The sequence below is a fragment of the Ovis aries genome, chromosome 1, assembly GCF_016772045.2.
Source record: "Ovis aries strain OAR_USU_Benz2616 breed Rambouillet chromosome 1, ARS-UI_Ramb_v3.0, whole genome shotgun sequence".
NCBI classification, from domain to species: Eukaryota; Metazoa; Chordata; class Mammalia; order Artiodactyla; family Bovidae; genus Ovis; species Ovis aries.
In genome coordinates, this window is record NC_056054.1 from 191,214,586 (window position 1) to 191,230,764 (window position 16,179).

The 16,179-nt window shown below is 39.0% G+C and overlaps 2 protein-coding genes across 5 annotated transcripts in view; one reads left to right on the forward strand and one right to left on the reverse strand.

The window, feature by feature from the left end:
• FYTTD1 (forty-two-three domain containing 1) overlaps positions 1-6,588 on the reverse strand; it is a 31,383-nt gene extending 24,795 nt beyond the window's left edge. The window contains exons 1-2 of the mRNA XM_004003000.6: positions 6,402-6,588; positions 1,905-2,033 (exon numbers count right to left, since the gene is read on the reverse strand). Coding sequence (XP_004003049.2) covers positions 1,905-2,033; positions 6,402-6,507 — 235 coding nt within the window. The 5' untranslated portion in view covers positions 6,508-6,588. The remainder of the gene's footprint in view (positions 1-1,904; positions 2,034-6,401) is intronic.
• A 167-nt stretch (positions 6,589-6,755) lies between these two features.
• Positions 6,756-16,179, forward strand: part of RUBCN (rubicon autophagy regulator) — a 63,556-nt gene continuing 54,132 nt past the window's right edge. For 3 of the 4 annotated variants that reach the window (XM_060418976.1, XM_027956817.2, XM_060418977.1), the window contains exon 1: positions 6,756-7,222. The gene's annotated coding sequence lies outside the window, so the exon portion shown is untranslated. The remainder of the gene's footprint in view (positions 7,223-16,179) is intronic. The other variant, XM_060418978.1, reaches the window with a different exon arrangement.

Sequence of the window (16,179 nt, forward strand, 5' to 3'; positions counted from 1 at the left end):
CCTAGGATCTCTGGACAACACTTTGATAATCGCTGTTGTATAGTATTCCATCCCTGAAGAACATTTAGGTAGGTTGTACAAATATGCATTGAGTGACTAAATTACATTTCAGGAATAGAATTGTGAAAACTTTATTCTCTTATGTGTTCAGTCATCAAAAATAAATGATTATTTGGTAAGGGCTCTCTGCTTATTCTGTTACCTCAACCTAACATTCTCACTGACATTACAATGTGGAAATCTGAACTTATCCAAACCAATCAGAGCTTAAGAAAATCCCATCTCTCTCTGAACATTCAGTGACAGGAGCAGCTGTTCTATTTTAGGCCCTGTCACATGGAAGTGGAGAACATACAAGCACAAATTCAATCTTAAAAGATCCTAAGGCACTTGCAGATCTTTAGCTCAACGCTGAGATCATAAACTCTGTAAAAGGAAAGCTTTTCTGATCCTTCATGAAGGAGATCCTATTTCACCTTATTGATTAAATTACCACCGATTATCTTAGCACAAAATGCCTATCTAAAATCCTATAGTACTATCAGAATTTCTCTTATGATATTTCTCAACTCAAGTGTTTTTCCTTATCTGTCACCAGAAGTTCCTTGAAGTAAAAGACTGTGTCTTTACAAACCCAAACAAGCTGGTCAGTTCAGAGTATTTATCAGGTATTTAACAAATGATTAACATAAACAAATGTATTTCTGGCTTCTATGAACTCTAAAATTATTTTAATATAAATCATACTTAATTATGGTATGTTGAGTAACATTTATAAAGAAACCTCAAAATATAAATCACTGGAATTAAATATTAATTTTCTATAGCTAAATACCTGTCACAAGATTTATTCTCTTGAGTCCAGCTATCCAAGAAAATTATTAGGGAAGAATAAATTTTTCTGTACAGTCTAATTTTAGTTACAGGTATATGTTGAGGTTATGTTGGCATATCAGTTGTTAAACGTAGGATTAATTATGTTCAATCTATTGGAGATTACTTGTTGTTTTTTTAACATATAGGACAAAAATCAACTTAGGAATTAGTTTATCAAACTTTTTGCACATGTGTAAAAAAGATCTTGAGTTTTAAAAATCTGAACAAATGTTTATTCTAAAATGCTGATGTAATTGCTAACAAAGTTAATGAGTCACATATAATTAATAGTATTCCCTTACTGCCTTAAGTCCATTTTGGAACAAGATGTTATAAATAAATAAGCTTCTAGATTACTAAAAATAACTGTATATGTAGAGTTCCAAAATAACAGACCACATCTAAAGCATTCAATTCTGTTTTACCTTTGGAGAATTTAACAAATCTTAAAGGTCCTGCATAAGATAAGTAACCTAGAAATAATTTTCTGTGCAAAACAGCAGTCTCCATGTATTTAAAAGGTTTTCATATAAGAAAGGTAATTTGTTTCCTATAACTATAGAATTAACAGGAAGGCATGATTTAATTCAAATTAAGAGAATTTTCTAGTAAACAGTGTGTCTCCAATAATGGAATAAGTTATCTTGTGAGGTGGTATGTTCTCCCACTGAATGTATTTAAGCTAGAGTTAAACAGTCATCCATCAGACAGACTAACATCTAACCGCAAAGGGGACTAAGACTTTATGGTATGGAAGATCCTTTACAAATCTTTATCCCTAAAAATAACAAAGACTTTATATACCGAGGTTACTTTAAAATGACTTAATGTTTTTAGGACACACGGTTAATCACCTATTTAAGGAAACCTGAATTGCTACCAGATTATAAGATTAAACAAAACCCTGAGAGAAGGAAAAACATAAATCACTGATATATTCCCTCCATGTTTTAAATACATATCAAAGATAGTATACTATGAACCCATAAATAATTGGCATTTTATTAAAGCTTACTTGCAAAACTTACCAGAATTTTGTTGAATACCCCATCTTACTCTCATCCTGAATTGCCTGGCACCACTTTGCTGAAGTCTTCTATTTAATCTCGGGAAATTCTGCTTCTTTCCTTCCTTTCGATTCAATTTGATGATATCATCTGTGATAGACAAAATGTGATGATTATCTTCATTTTAAATTAATGACTCAATCACTCAGTCTCATTTTCTAGTTGACAGATTTCCTATGTCCCTAACTTCTTTTCTACCTTGGAAGCACTTCCTTAAAAGGATAATAATGCTAAGAATATAAAAGCTCAAATCAGCCAATATATTTGGAGCAGTGAAGAAAAGTTTCATAGGAAAAGCTGAAGTCAAAAGACCAAAACAGAGCTAGTAATTAATGAAAATTTCTATTTTTCATAGTATTTCTTTTCCTAATATATGTAAATAAGCAAAACCTGTTTACAAAAATTATCTGTATTTATCTTCTATAAACACAGAAGTCTCCAGTTTTAAAGATGACCACCTTTCAATAAAACCATTGGCAATCAAATAATAAATCATTCATAAACTAAATTTCTAAGTTCATCTCAAGTTAGCAAATCTTTACTGAGTATAAGTTATGGTACGATGAATATATGTGGCAGGCTGTGCCACAATAGAAACAAAAGTAAAACATGACTACTCTCAATAAATTTAAAATTAGTGAAGGAAACCGGCATATAAATAATGAACACAAAAGACCCATAAGTAAACAAGTACCATAATAAAGGTACAGTACAAAAAGAAAACACTACTGGTTCTCTGCTTGTTTAGCACAGCAATTCAGGGTTACCTTATTTTTCTTTCTACATAGTTCTCTCTTTTTTTTTTGGTCATGCCAAGGGGCACATGGGATTATGGGATTTAATTCCTGGACCAGGGATGGAAACCGTGCCCCAAGTGTAAGCTTGGAGTCCTAACCATTGAACCTCTAGGGAATTCCCTCTGCACTGTTCTAAGTCTCATTATCTCCAAAAACACTTTCAAACTGTCCCAAGGTAATTCACAAACAACACACTGCTCTAATATCACAAAAGAACAATGTGAAGATCAGGAAACTAAATGTACTCCAGATCCTATTTACATATGTTAAAAGGAGATTATTAGCAGACAAAAAATACACATTTAAAAATATTCAAACAATTTCTCTGAAGTTCCAACTCCAATTCTGAATTGAAACTACAGCAAATAAATCAAATAAACTGAACACTGTCAACACTTCTAAATAAAATTAATGACACTAACAAACCTCAGTTATTTTTTTCCAAATTGCTCTAAATACAAATAATTTAACAACTGTATCAATATAACCATAGTCTTTTCTAAAGTCAAAGAAAGATATATAGGGATCTTTTCTCATATAGCACTACTCTATTTCACCCATCTTTCACATTTAAGACTTTAAATTACATTCAAACAGTCATATAAAATAATTCAAATCTCTTCAAGAAGAGATAAATCTTTCAGGTACAAAAAAATTCATCAAAGTTAAAGGCACTCAAAAACAGTTTTTATAAAATACAAAGATTTCACAAATCTCAGAGGCATGAACATGTTAAATTCTCAGTAAGCAGAAAGAAAATATAGTTAGAAAGCCACTACTTTCGAAGCACTACGTTCCTTTAACAAGGTGCTATTTATTCTTCACCAAAAGTCCGAAATCTCAGTCATGAGAGTTATTCCCCCTCCAAAATTAATTTGGTCTGGGAACCATAAAACAAGAAACGGTAAAGCATAAATCTGCCTAACTAGGTTGATTTTAAAATAGGGCATTATAGAGTATAAACTAAAAATTAAAAGTAGCAAAGCATGTCAAATATAAAATTGTTTTATATTTAAGCATTTTATTATCTAAATCCTCAAGTTAAATGGAGCTACAATGACACAGAAGAGTCTTCCAATCTAAAGAAGAAAATGGCTTTCTCCTAATCAAGGAGAGATAGTAACTGAGTACTAATAAGATGGTTCTTAAAGCATGTATTCATTCAATCCTCACAATAATTCCATGAAGTAACTATTTTAATCCCCATTTTCAAATTAAGAAACTGAGTCACAATGAGGTCAGCTATTGATAACCTTGGTAGATAATTCTATATGAATAGTCACATAAACCTGACAGACCTACAGTTAGAAATAAAACAAAAAATTAAATTCTAAAACCTATGAAAGCCTGATAAAATGGGATATTCATTTTATCAGGGATAAAGTGGGATATTCACAAAACATAATAATTACTTAAAATATGTCTCTTCCTCACATCTACATGAAATTCACTTAAAAAAAAAGGCACCTGACAGAATGCTGTATGTTCTTAAGGGAAAAGAGAGACCAAGTTTTAGTTTAGCTATCCATTGCACTTCATCTCTACCTTCAAAGAGAATTATCCCTCAGTTTTCTTCACTTGAACACCCCAATTACCAAAAGAAAATGCATACAAAAAAAATTAGAAACTTAAGAAATGTACTGGTTATGAAAACACACGTTTAACACTTTCTACATCTACAGCATGGTGCTCTGAAATACTGATTCCATCATTAACTTGATGTACAACTTGGGCAAGTTACTTAATTTCTCTACGCCTCAGGTTTTGTAAAACGGAAATAACAATGGCTTATACAGTGTGTGTGTTTGTAAATATGGTGCTTACGGTGTACCAGGTACTGTTCTGAGCAGTTTATCCATGCCTATTGACTGTTTTAACACTTACAGCAACATTCTGAGGGGGGCCTCAGCTTTTCACAGATGAGGCACTAAGAAGCAATTTGCCCAAGATCAAATGGTTAATAAGCAGCAGAGACAGGATTTGAACTGAGACAGTTTGGGATTCCAGATTCCATGCTCTTTATCAAGCAGTTATATACCTTATAGGGTTATCACTGGGATAATTTAACACATATAAAAACGCTTAGTCCTGTGCCTGGCAGGCAGTAAGCACTCAATAAATATTTACTATACTTTTTCTTGGCCTTAGTTCAAAAGATGCCTCGTGTCTTTAGAGGTCACTGCTGACTAGCAATAAGGCAAGACTAAGATTTTCTGATGATCTGCTTAATTTATGTCTTGGGTTCTAACTTATGGCAACAACAGAAAGCAAGAGTTCTTGACTTAATGACTAAAAATCTTGCAAAAAAAAAGAAACATAACAAAAATGAAAAATATCGTCCTTGAAAAAGTTACATTTCTGTATGCCCTGTGCTGTGCTTATTAGTCAGTTGCTCAGTAGTGTCCAACTCTTTGCGACCCCATGGACAGTATCCCGCCAAGCTCCTCTGTCCGTGAGGATTTTCCAGGCAAGATCACTGGAGTGGGTTGCCATGCCCCCCTCCAGGGGAATCTTCCCAACCCAGGGATCAAACCCAGGAAGCCCAATGATACTGAAGTGGGTAGCCTATCCCTTCTCCAGGGGATCTTCCCGACCTAGGAATGGAACTGGGGTTTCCTGCATTGCAGGTGGATTCTTTATCAGCTGAGGTACCAGGGAAGCCCCTCTGTATGTCCCAGAACTTTTTAAATATCGGAAAAAATTGTAGGCCTCAGGCAGAGCTAACCATATCTAATGTCATAACCTAAATCCCGATAAAAACAGTATTACTTTTAAACCAACCAAGCCAAACAGACTAGTGCCTCCGTGGTGATAGGTCTGAATTTTTAACTTAATCGCCCATCTTCCTGCTTTTTACCTAGTTGTCACCAAACCACTCCAACTCTTCTAGGTCCTATGCTTTACTTGTCTTCCCATCAATCCACATAAACCATCCTTGCTTTTCGCTCCGTTTTGTTCTAATTTGCTAACTTGAAGGACTCTGGATGAGGAGAAAGTGCTTTTCTGGGCACCGCCTAATACATCACCATTCCATGAAGTCCTTTCTAAGTATCTTTTCTGTCAAGCGCCCCGCGGTGGCCTTGCCGTCTGCTGCCCGTCAGAAATGGCCAACTCTAGGGGCTTCTTGACGCTTCTCTGCGACGCCAGGCACAGGCCCAAGCGCGCAAAACGTCCAACTAGCCCTTCTCTGGAACCACGGGTTTAACCGAACCAGCCCGGCTCTCGAAGAGCTTTCCTTAGAAAGGTTGGCTCCGTCCGATCCGTGCCCTAGCTCCCTCGATAACGCCCACACCGAACACGCCTGCGGTGAAACGCGCGGAGTTTTCCTCACAAAGAGCCAGGGTCACCCGCGAGTGGTGGCGCCCTTCTGAGAGGAAAGAGGGTCCGCACTCCTAGATCTCCCCAAAGTCCCGACCCAAAGCGCCCTCCGCCCCCTCAGACACAGTCCGGCCGAGGGGATCCCCGAGGCCCCCCGACTTGACCCCGACACCTGCGCGCTCTCCCTCGCCCCCAGGTCGCCACCGGCCCTCCCTTGGTTCCGCCCACCCGCAAGAAAACTCCAGCGACAGCTGCACCCAACCGCCCCTTCCCCCACAAACCACGGTAGTTGGTTCCACCCACACCTCCTCCCACTCCAACTCGGTCCGACCCGGCTCCTCACCCAAAGACATATCAATTTTGTCCAGGTTTTCATTGCTGCGGGCTTTCGGCTGCGCAGGCGGCGGGGTTGCGGTGGCTCCCATTAACCGGGTACTAAACCGGTTCATGGCTGGAGACGTCGAGCTGGAACAGTCAGACGAGAAGGCCAGAGGCTGAGGCCTGCCACCTCCCACTCACGCACGCAGACTATCCGCACCGCGAGAGCGCGCACGCGTGCTGACGGAGTCCGCGCCCCTCAGAGCGCGTCTGACGGCGGGGGAGGTGGGGACCATAGAGACGAGCGGCCTGCGAGAGTGGCCCCACCCCCTTTCAGGGACTGAGTCCTAGCGCCCCTTGCTGGACAGGGGAAAACATTGCACCCGCCGCTCTGGCTGCTAGTGAGAGCCGCCGTTTTAGCAGTTCGCCTTTCTGCCGGAATTATGCTGGACCGTGAACACCTCAGAATCACATGCCTTAAATGAGATCATGTTCCTCCGTGCCCTTCGAGTCCCCTCTGCTACAGAAAGGCCCCCTAAGGTTTGGTATATACGAACCTTTCACAGCCCACTGCAATGCAGCCTCAGAGGCAGGGCCGACCCTGCGAGCGTGGATTGCAGAACTGCGCCTCGGCTCCCCTCTCCCTGGTCAGCTCCTCCACCTGCAGCATGCGGAATCTCCACGTCTGGACGCAAAGCAAAGCCCGCACTGATAATCCTTGCGTCACCGTACTAATAAAAGTAAATGCTAACGTTCCCCGTCTCTGTACCACTTCTCAGCCGGCACACTCAAAACATTTTGCACGGTACTAGCTACCTTAAAACCTCACCTTCCCTTGGAAGAGGGGTAAGTACCTCTGCTTATTTGGCTGCATTTTTCTCTAATTCACTTGCGTTGGAAATTGATAGGGGGATTCGATTTCTTTCTGATCATCCCTATGGGAAAACTTCTTAATATTTGATGAACTTCTGCATAAGAACTTTTTTTTTCCTATTTACAAAACGTGATATTCCCTCTCTTCTTACCTCCTTCTCCTCCTCCAAAGTAACTGAGCTTGTGTGGAAGCATTTGTTATATCATCCTCATAGCAGCTTAAACTATGTAACGCATTTGCATGTAAGAAAAAAATCAGGGACAGGTATTCTGTTCATTTAGAAATCTCTGCCACCTTCCCCCTCTGCACTTCCTAAAATTTCTCTTTGCATAGAAACCACCGAGCGATCTAAAGTGTCTCAAACCCACAATAGCCTGTACTTATTTTTTTCCCAAGACAAAAAATAAAACCATAAGAGTAGAGTGAGTCAGGTGGAAGGCACACCTATGAAGGGATACAAGAAACTTAAATGGTGGAGGAGGGTTTGGACTCAAAAAGATCTGAGAACAATATTCAGCATGTCAAGGAGAATAACATGTATGCTCCTAGCACAATGTGCTTGATTTTACTACTGTTCTACTCTGCAGCTACCACCTCTTTCCCAACTACTAAGAACTAGGCAACTGTATTGTAGAGAAGTACAAGAGAGACCTAGGTTTTATTGAATGTTTTCACTCACTTCAGTCATTCACCTTGTGAACTTGGGAGAGTGTCTGGGCTTCATAATCATCTTCAAAACAAGAAGTAGTTATACTTAATATATGTTAATCTTTATTATCTCTAAGACTCCTTACAGTTCTAAAATATTCTAAACACAAAACATTTTTCTACATACTATCCTTCTCTCACTAGAAATAACTTCTGCAATCACTACTTACTGGTAGGAGCTAACTACAGGGAGAAACACTGGATTGAGTTCTTAATTTTATGGAAGGAAATTAATGTATTTAGAGTATGGATACATTTTGTATTTCAGGCAATACAGGACAGATAATAAAAATCCCAAATGTGCAAAATTCTTCCCATACCAAGTTATAAAGATTCCCTTTTATCCTGGTCTTCTCCACCAAACTGAAGCCCCATACCAAATCTCTTTAGTTCTGAAAGGGAACATGCTCTGGGGTTTCATGAAGCAATTCTAGCTGTTGTGTTTCTCCAAGGGCTGAGGGTTTCAGAGTCTCAGAGCATTTAACCTGATTCCAAAAGGAAAAACAAGGAAACAAGAGGCATTGAAGTTAAGGGTAGATCAGCCACACACAAAGCCATACAAAACAAAAGAGCAACCTGAGACATACACAGCAACAGTGAAGAGGAAGAAAAGCCAAGAAATCAAAACCGGTGCATGTCCAAGAAGATGACCAGCCAGTTATAGGGCTGGAGATAAAAGGTCAACCCTGCAATTTGCTGGAGCACAAGAGGCAAATGTTCATTTAATCATATATTCATTGAGCAGTGGCATTATAATAGGCCCTGAGGGTAAAATGCTGAGCAAGATAGATGTTGTCCCTATCTTCATGTAGCTTGCAAAGAAAAAAACATTTTCTGAGCATGTGCTGGACACTGAGCAGAGAACGTTTGTCTTCAGTTCAGCAGTTAAGTCTTCAGACCTAAGTCAAAATAAACAGAATTCAAGCAGCTGCCCCTTTTGGAGGCTTAATTTCATACAGATAAGACAATGTCTAGGATTGCCAGACAAAATACATAACCAGTTAAATCTGATTTTCAGGTAAACAATGAATAATTATTTAGTATAAGTTTTGTCCCAGGTTTCAGATAAACAGCAACTTTTTTAAACCACAGAATATTGCAGTAATATTTAGGATATATTTATACTAAACAATTATTTGTTGTTTATCTGAAATTAAAATTTAACAAGGAGTATTATGTTTTTATTTGCTAATCTGGCAACCTTAACACCACCATACCTATTAACATGTGCTAGCTCTCTTTTCACAATGTGCATAGAGATCTATATTCTCTTCAAAGGCAAGCACAACTCATATATTTAACTCAGTTTTATTAGTTTGATATATATTTTAAGTCCCCTCCTTTTTTCAGCTTTATTGAGGTATAACTGACAGACAATAAAAGACATATTTAAAGTGTTCAGTTTGTAGACGTGTGAAATATATACCTGTGAAAATACCACCATAATCAGGATAATAAATTTATGTATCATCTCCCACAGATTTCCTGTGCTCCTTTGTAATCCCTCCCCTCAACCTCTACCTAAGCAACCACTGATATGTTTTCTGTTACTAAAGATTAATTTGCATTTTTGGAATTGTATATAAGTGGAATCACACAGTATAAACTCTTTTTTATATCTGGATTGTTCACTTGGCATAATTGTTTCCAATCTGTATGCTTTTTATTATCTTTCTTGCATTATTACACTGACTGGGGACTCTAGTACCATGTTAAATAACAATGGAGAAAGTGGACATCTTTGACTCGTTCCCAACACCAAGGGGAAAGCATTCAGTCTTTCACCATTAAGTATGATGTTAGATTTTTGTTGTTGTTGATGCCCTTTATCAGGTTGAGGAAGTTCCCTTCTACTCCTGGTTTTCTGAGAGTTTTAGTTATGAGTGAATGGTGAATTTTATCTAGTGCTTTTTCTGCATCTGAGATGACCAAATGGTTTTTCTTTCTAAGTTTATTAATATGATAAATTATATTGGCTGCTTTTCAAATGTTAAACCACCCTTGCATTTCTAGGATAAAGCTACATAGTCATGGTGTATTATCCTTTTTAAAAAAAAAAATCTTTATTTGGCTGCACTGAGTCTTCAGTGCTGCATGCGGGCTTTCTCTAGTTGCTGCAAGTGGAGGCTACTCTTAGTGGTGGGGCACTGGCTTCTCATTGTGGCGGCTTCTCTTCTTGTGGAACACAGGCTCTAGGTGTGGGGCTCAATAGTTGTGGTGCTTGGCGTTAGTCCCTCCATAGCACATGGGATCTCAGACCAGAGATGGAACCTATGTCCCCTGCCTTGGCAGGCAGCTTCTTAACCACTGGACTACCAGGAAAGTGAAAGTGAAGTTGCTCAGTTGTGTCTGACTCTTTTCAACTCCATGAATTGTAGCCTACCAAGATCCTCCATACATGGGATTTTCCAGGCAAGAATACTGGAATGGGTTGCCATTTCCTTCTCCAGAGGATCTTCCCTACCTAGGGAATCGAATCCGGGTTTCCTGCATTGCAGGCAGATGCTTTACCGTCTGAGCCACGACTTCACATCAGGGAAGTCCCTGTATTATCCTTTTTGTATATTGTTAGGTTTAGTTTGCTAATATTTTTCAAGGATATTGTTTCTTTTTTCATGAGTGATATTGATCTGTTTCCTTTTCTTGTAATGTCTTTGATTTTGGCATCCGCTCTTGCTTTTCAGAAGAGTATTTTTAGGATTCATGCTGCTGCTGCTGCTAAGTCGGTTCAGTTGTGTCTGACTCTGTGCGACCCCGTAGACGGCAGCCCACCAGGCTCCTCTGTCCCTGGGATTCTCCAGGCAAGGATACTGGAGTGGGTTGCCATTTCCTTCTCCAATGCATGCATGCATGGTAAGTCACTTCAGTTGTGTCTGACTCTGTGCGACCCTATGGACAGCAGCCTTCCAGGCTCCTCTGTCCACAAGATTCTCCAGGCAAGAATACTGGAGTGGGTTGCCATTTCCTTCTCTTTAGAAGTCATATGTTGATGTAATTTGTATTATACTGGAATAAGGGAACTATTAATAGATATAGTTTGTATTCTATGTAGATATAGTATGTATTAAGTATGTATCAGTTAGGTATGACTATTATTATTATACCTAACTCCTTGGGGCTTCCCAGGTGGTGCTAGTGGTAAGAACCTGCCTGCCAATGCAGGAGACACAGGAGACATGGATTTGATCCCTGGGTCAGGAAGATCCCCTGGAGGAGGGCATGGCAACCACTCCAGTATTTTGCCTAGAGAATCCTATGGACAGAGGAGCCTGACAAGAGTCAGACAAAGTGAAGCAACTTAGCGTGCACACAACTCCCTTAAGCTCTTGTATGTACAGTATGGTTTTCCTTCTCTTTTCTGCTGCGGTACCTTTCCTTTGCCACCTTGGCACAGCTTCCTTTTTCTCTTTTGTATTGCCCTTTTCTTTTGTTCTAAGTGTTTCTAGCTGTTCTAGTCTTCTGCCTTTTAATCTCAGGATTCATTCATTCATTTATTCAGAATTTGAGTCCCTACTCTGGGCAAGACACTCTGCTACACAGTACAGTGTTAGTCGAGAACATGACAGGCAGGATAGCAGGCGTGGCTGGAGAAATTACTAGTCTCCAGTTCCCTGGTCATCGGTTTTCTCTGACTAGGTAACCTGCTTGGATAGATAGGGGAACTTGAAGGGGAATTCTTCCTGCACGCAGGGGTTGGAGCTCTAGCCTTCTCCTTATTAGGCCTTGTCTTCTCCGGGCAGGACAGGGGTTCTTTTTTTTTTTTTTTTTTAATTTTAAAATCTTTAATTCTTACATGCATTCCCAAACATGAACCCCCCTCCCACCTCCCTCCCCACAACATCTCTCTGGGTCATCCCCATGCACCAGCCCCAAGCATGCTGCACCCTGTGTCAGACATAGACAGGACAGGGGTTCTTTCAACCAAAGATTCTAGGTCAGTTCACTGAATGACTAATTGTGGAACTTTCTAAAGCTACACAAATTTACATAAATCACACAATTCCCCCCTAGTTACTTACAGATTGTTTATTTTAAAAAATATTTCTTCTCAATAGATAAATTGGTAGTCTAAGAAAGCTCTGGATAGCCAGGACTCTAGGCTTCGCATGCTGCTGGACAATCTCAGTAAGCTGCAAACAACATGACTCTATAGAATGTATATCTAAGGGTATTCTTTTATAAAACCATGCCAAAATGATCAAATTCAGGAAATTTAACATTGATGCAATTCTATTCTCTGACTATAGTCTATATTCTAAATTTTGCCAATCATCCCAATAAATAATTATCCTTTATAACAAGAATAATTCTATCTTCTATCTCCTTCCATCAGAAAAAGTTTGTCAGCCTTTCTTAGTCTTTTATGATATTTACGTTTTTGAAGGTTGAGGGCAATCAGTGCAAAGATTTTCCTTCAGTTTCATTTTCTTATTGCCACCATATGACTAGATTTGGTTATTCACTTTTGTAAGAAATACTATTAATACATAAATGATGTTGGGTCCTTCTCAGTACTTAACATCAGGAGACATGATGTTATTTTATCTTATTGGTGATCTTTGGTTACTTGGTTAAGGTGATATCTGTCACATTTCTTCATTGTGAAGATACTTTTTTTCCCCTATATACAATGAATAAGTAATCTTTGAGGAGATGGTTTGAGACTGTGTAAATAGTCTGTTTCAGAAAAATTTTACTAACAGCTTTAGCATCCATCAATGATTCTTGCCTGAATCAATTATTATGATGGTGGCTACAAAATAATAATGTTCTCACTCAGTCATTCCTCTACATTCATAAGTTGACATTCAATGGTGAAAAGAGCTTTTACCTCCCTTTCTTCCTTCCTTTTTCTATTTATTTATCTATTTGCATACTTACTTATATATACATAAAAGTTTCCATAGAAGTTCACAGGCTCATCTCATGTTCAGTAACTCTTTTGAAAAGGAAAGGGGGGCAGAGTGTAAGGGTTGTGGTTACCTTTGAAAAGAATATATATATGTATACATATCATGAATTAACTCATTTTGATGCTCAAATTGCTTTGGACTTGGCAAGTAGACAACATCCCTTAGCTTTTAAATTTTTAATATTAAAAAAAATGCTAAGAATAATTTTAGTGAATACAATAAAAATAAAATATTCATGACTTTGATATTTGTTGAATATATTCAAGCAGACTATTTCTTAAAACCAAATTTTTGGCAAATAAGTATCTGTAATAAGCTTTTAAAACCTGTTATTTGAATAAATGATTCTTGAGTGAATTTTGCTTTCTGCCAGTGGAGACATGTGTTCAATCCTTGGGTCAGGAAGATCCCCTGGCGAAGGAAATGGCAACTAACTCCGGTATTTCTGCCTGGGACTTCCTATGGACAACCTGGCAGGCTGTATAGTCTATGGGAGTGCAAAAGAGTCGGACACAATTTAGTGACTAAACAACAATAAATGGTACTCTAAGGCCAACTACCATTTGTATAAAAATTGCATTCTAGTAATTTCATGCAAAGATGGGCTCGATAAAGGACAGAAATGGTATGGACCTAACAGGAGCAGAAGATATTAAGAAGAGGAGGTAAGAATACACAGAAGAACTGTATAAAAAAGATCTTCATGACCCAGATAATCATGATGGTGTGATCACTCATCTAGAGCCAGACATCCTGGAATGTGAGTCAAGTGGGCCTTAGAAAGCATCACTACAAACAAAGCTAGTGGAGGTGATGGCATTCCAGTTGAGCTATTTCAAATCCTGAAAGATGATGCTGTGAAAGTGCTACACTCAATATGCCAGCAAATTTGGAAAACTCAGCAGTGGCCACAGGAATGGAAAAGGTCAGTTTTCATTCCAATTCCAAAGAAAGGCAATGCCAAAGAATGCTCAAACTACCGCACAATTGCACTCGTCTCACATGCTAGTAAAGTAATGCTCAAAATTCTCCAAGCCAGGCTTCAGCAATACGTGAACTGTGAACTCCCTGATGTTCAAGCTGGTTTTAGAAAAGGCAGAGGAACCAGAGATCAAATTGCCAACATCCCCTGGATCATGGAAAAAGCAAGAGAGTTCCAGAAAAACATCTACTTCTGCTTTATTGACTATGCCAAAGCCTTTGACTGTGTGGATCACAATAAACTTTGGAAAATTCTGAAAGAGATGGGAATACCAGACCACCTGACCTGCCTCTTGAGAAACCTATATGCAGGTCAGGAAGCAACAGTTAGACCTGGACATGGAACAAGAGACTGGTTCCAAATAGGAAAAGGAGTACGTCAAGGCTGTATATTGTCACCCTGCTTATTTAACTTCTATGCAGAGTAACATGAGAAATGCTGAACTGGAAGAAACACAAGCTGGAATCAAGACTGTTAGGAGAAATATCAATAACCTCAGATATGCAGATGACACCACCCTTATGGCAGAAAGTGAAGAGGAACTAAAAGCCTCTTGATGAAAGTGAAAGAGGAGAGTGAAAAAGTTGGCTTAAAGCTCAACATTCAGAAAACGAAGATCATGGCATCAGGTCCCATCAGTTCATGGGAAATAGATGGGGAAACAGTGGAAACGGTGTCAGACTTTATTTTTCTGGGCTCCAGAATCACTGCAGATGGTGATTGCAGCCAGGAAATTAAAAGATGCTTACTCCTTGGAAGAAAAGTTATGACCAACCTAGATAGTATATTCAAAAGCAGAGACATTACTTTGCCGACTAAGGTCCATCTAGTCAAGGCTATGGTTTTTCCTGTGGTCATGTATGGATGTGAGAGTTGGACTGTGAAGAAGGCTGAGCGCTGAAGAATTGATGCTTTTGAACTGTGTTGTTGGAGAAGACTCTTGAGAGTCCCTTGGACTGCAAGGAGATCCAACCAGTCCCTTCTGAAGATCAGCCTGGGATTTCTTTGGAAGGAATGATGCTAACGCTAAAACTCCAGTACTTTGGCCACCTCATGCAAAGAGTTGACTCATTGGAAAAGACTCTGATGCTGGGAGGGATTGAGGGCAGGAGGAGAAGGGGACGACAGAGGATGAGATGGCTGGATGGCATCACCGACTCGATGGACGTGAGTCTGAGTAAACTTGGGGAGTTGGTGATGGACAGGGAGGCCTGGCGTGCTGCGATTCATGGGGTCGCAAAGAGTCGGACATGACTGAGCAACTGAACTGAACTGAATCTTTAAAACAGATTAATCAGGATCAATATAGTTCTTCAGATTTTTTGAACTTTAAATATTAATCCAGCAAGCAGTTGCTAAGTAAGGTGTTAGTTGCTCAGTCGTGTCCTAATCTTTGTGACCCCATGAACTGTAGCCCGCCAGGCTCCTCTGTCCATGGGACTCTCCAGTCAAGAATACTGGAGTGGGTTGCCATTCCCTTCTGCAGGAAATAAGGCCATTGCATTTATGTGACAGTTACTGAACCCTAATGCTAGATATTCTTGCATATTTGACTTTTTGCATTTGGGTCTCAGATGCGACGCGTAAAATTTTGTTAATCATAATGGCCCATTTTCATTTGGTTAGTTAATTATTTTAAATAATTTATTATAATTAGTTACGGCTTCATAACTAATTAGATATTTTTGAAATTGTATACCTACAATCCTATCACTCAAAACAAAAGCTAGAACATACAGTAACTCCATTACCTGGCAATTTCACTTCTAGGTATGTACCCAAGAGAAACCCTTGCTTATGTATAAGAGGTGACATGTAAAATAATATTCATAGCAGCACTGTTTACAATAGCAAAAACTTGGAAACAATCCAAATGCCTATCAGTGGAAGAAAATATGAATAAACCAGTGCATTCACACAATGAACTATGATATTGCAGTCAAAATCAATGAGCTATAGTGATACTCATTATAAACAAATCTTATCAATGTAATATTAAGCAGAAAAAGCCCTCCAAGAATAAATACAGCTTAATATCATTTTTATAAAGTTAGAACACAAAAATGTTATGGATAGATTCAAAGAAACTATTTAAAAAGAGAAGCCATGGAATTATAAACAAGGAATTCAGAATATGGCTACCTGGGGTGAGGGAAAGCAAAAGGATGGGATTGGGGAGTGGGCACATGGCTAGAGGGTGTCACGTTTATTAACTGACTGCTTTAAAGAACATAAGTGTAGGGAATTCCCTGGTGGCCCAGTGGTTGGGATTCCCCGCTATCACTCTCACTGCAAGGTGCCCAGGTTCAACCCCTGGTTCCTGCGA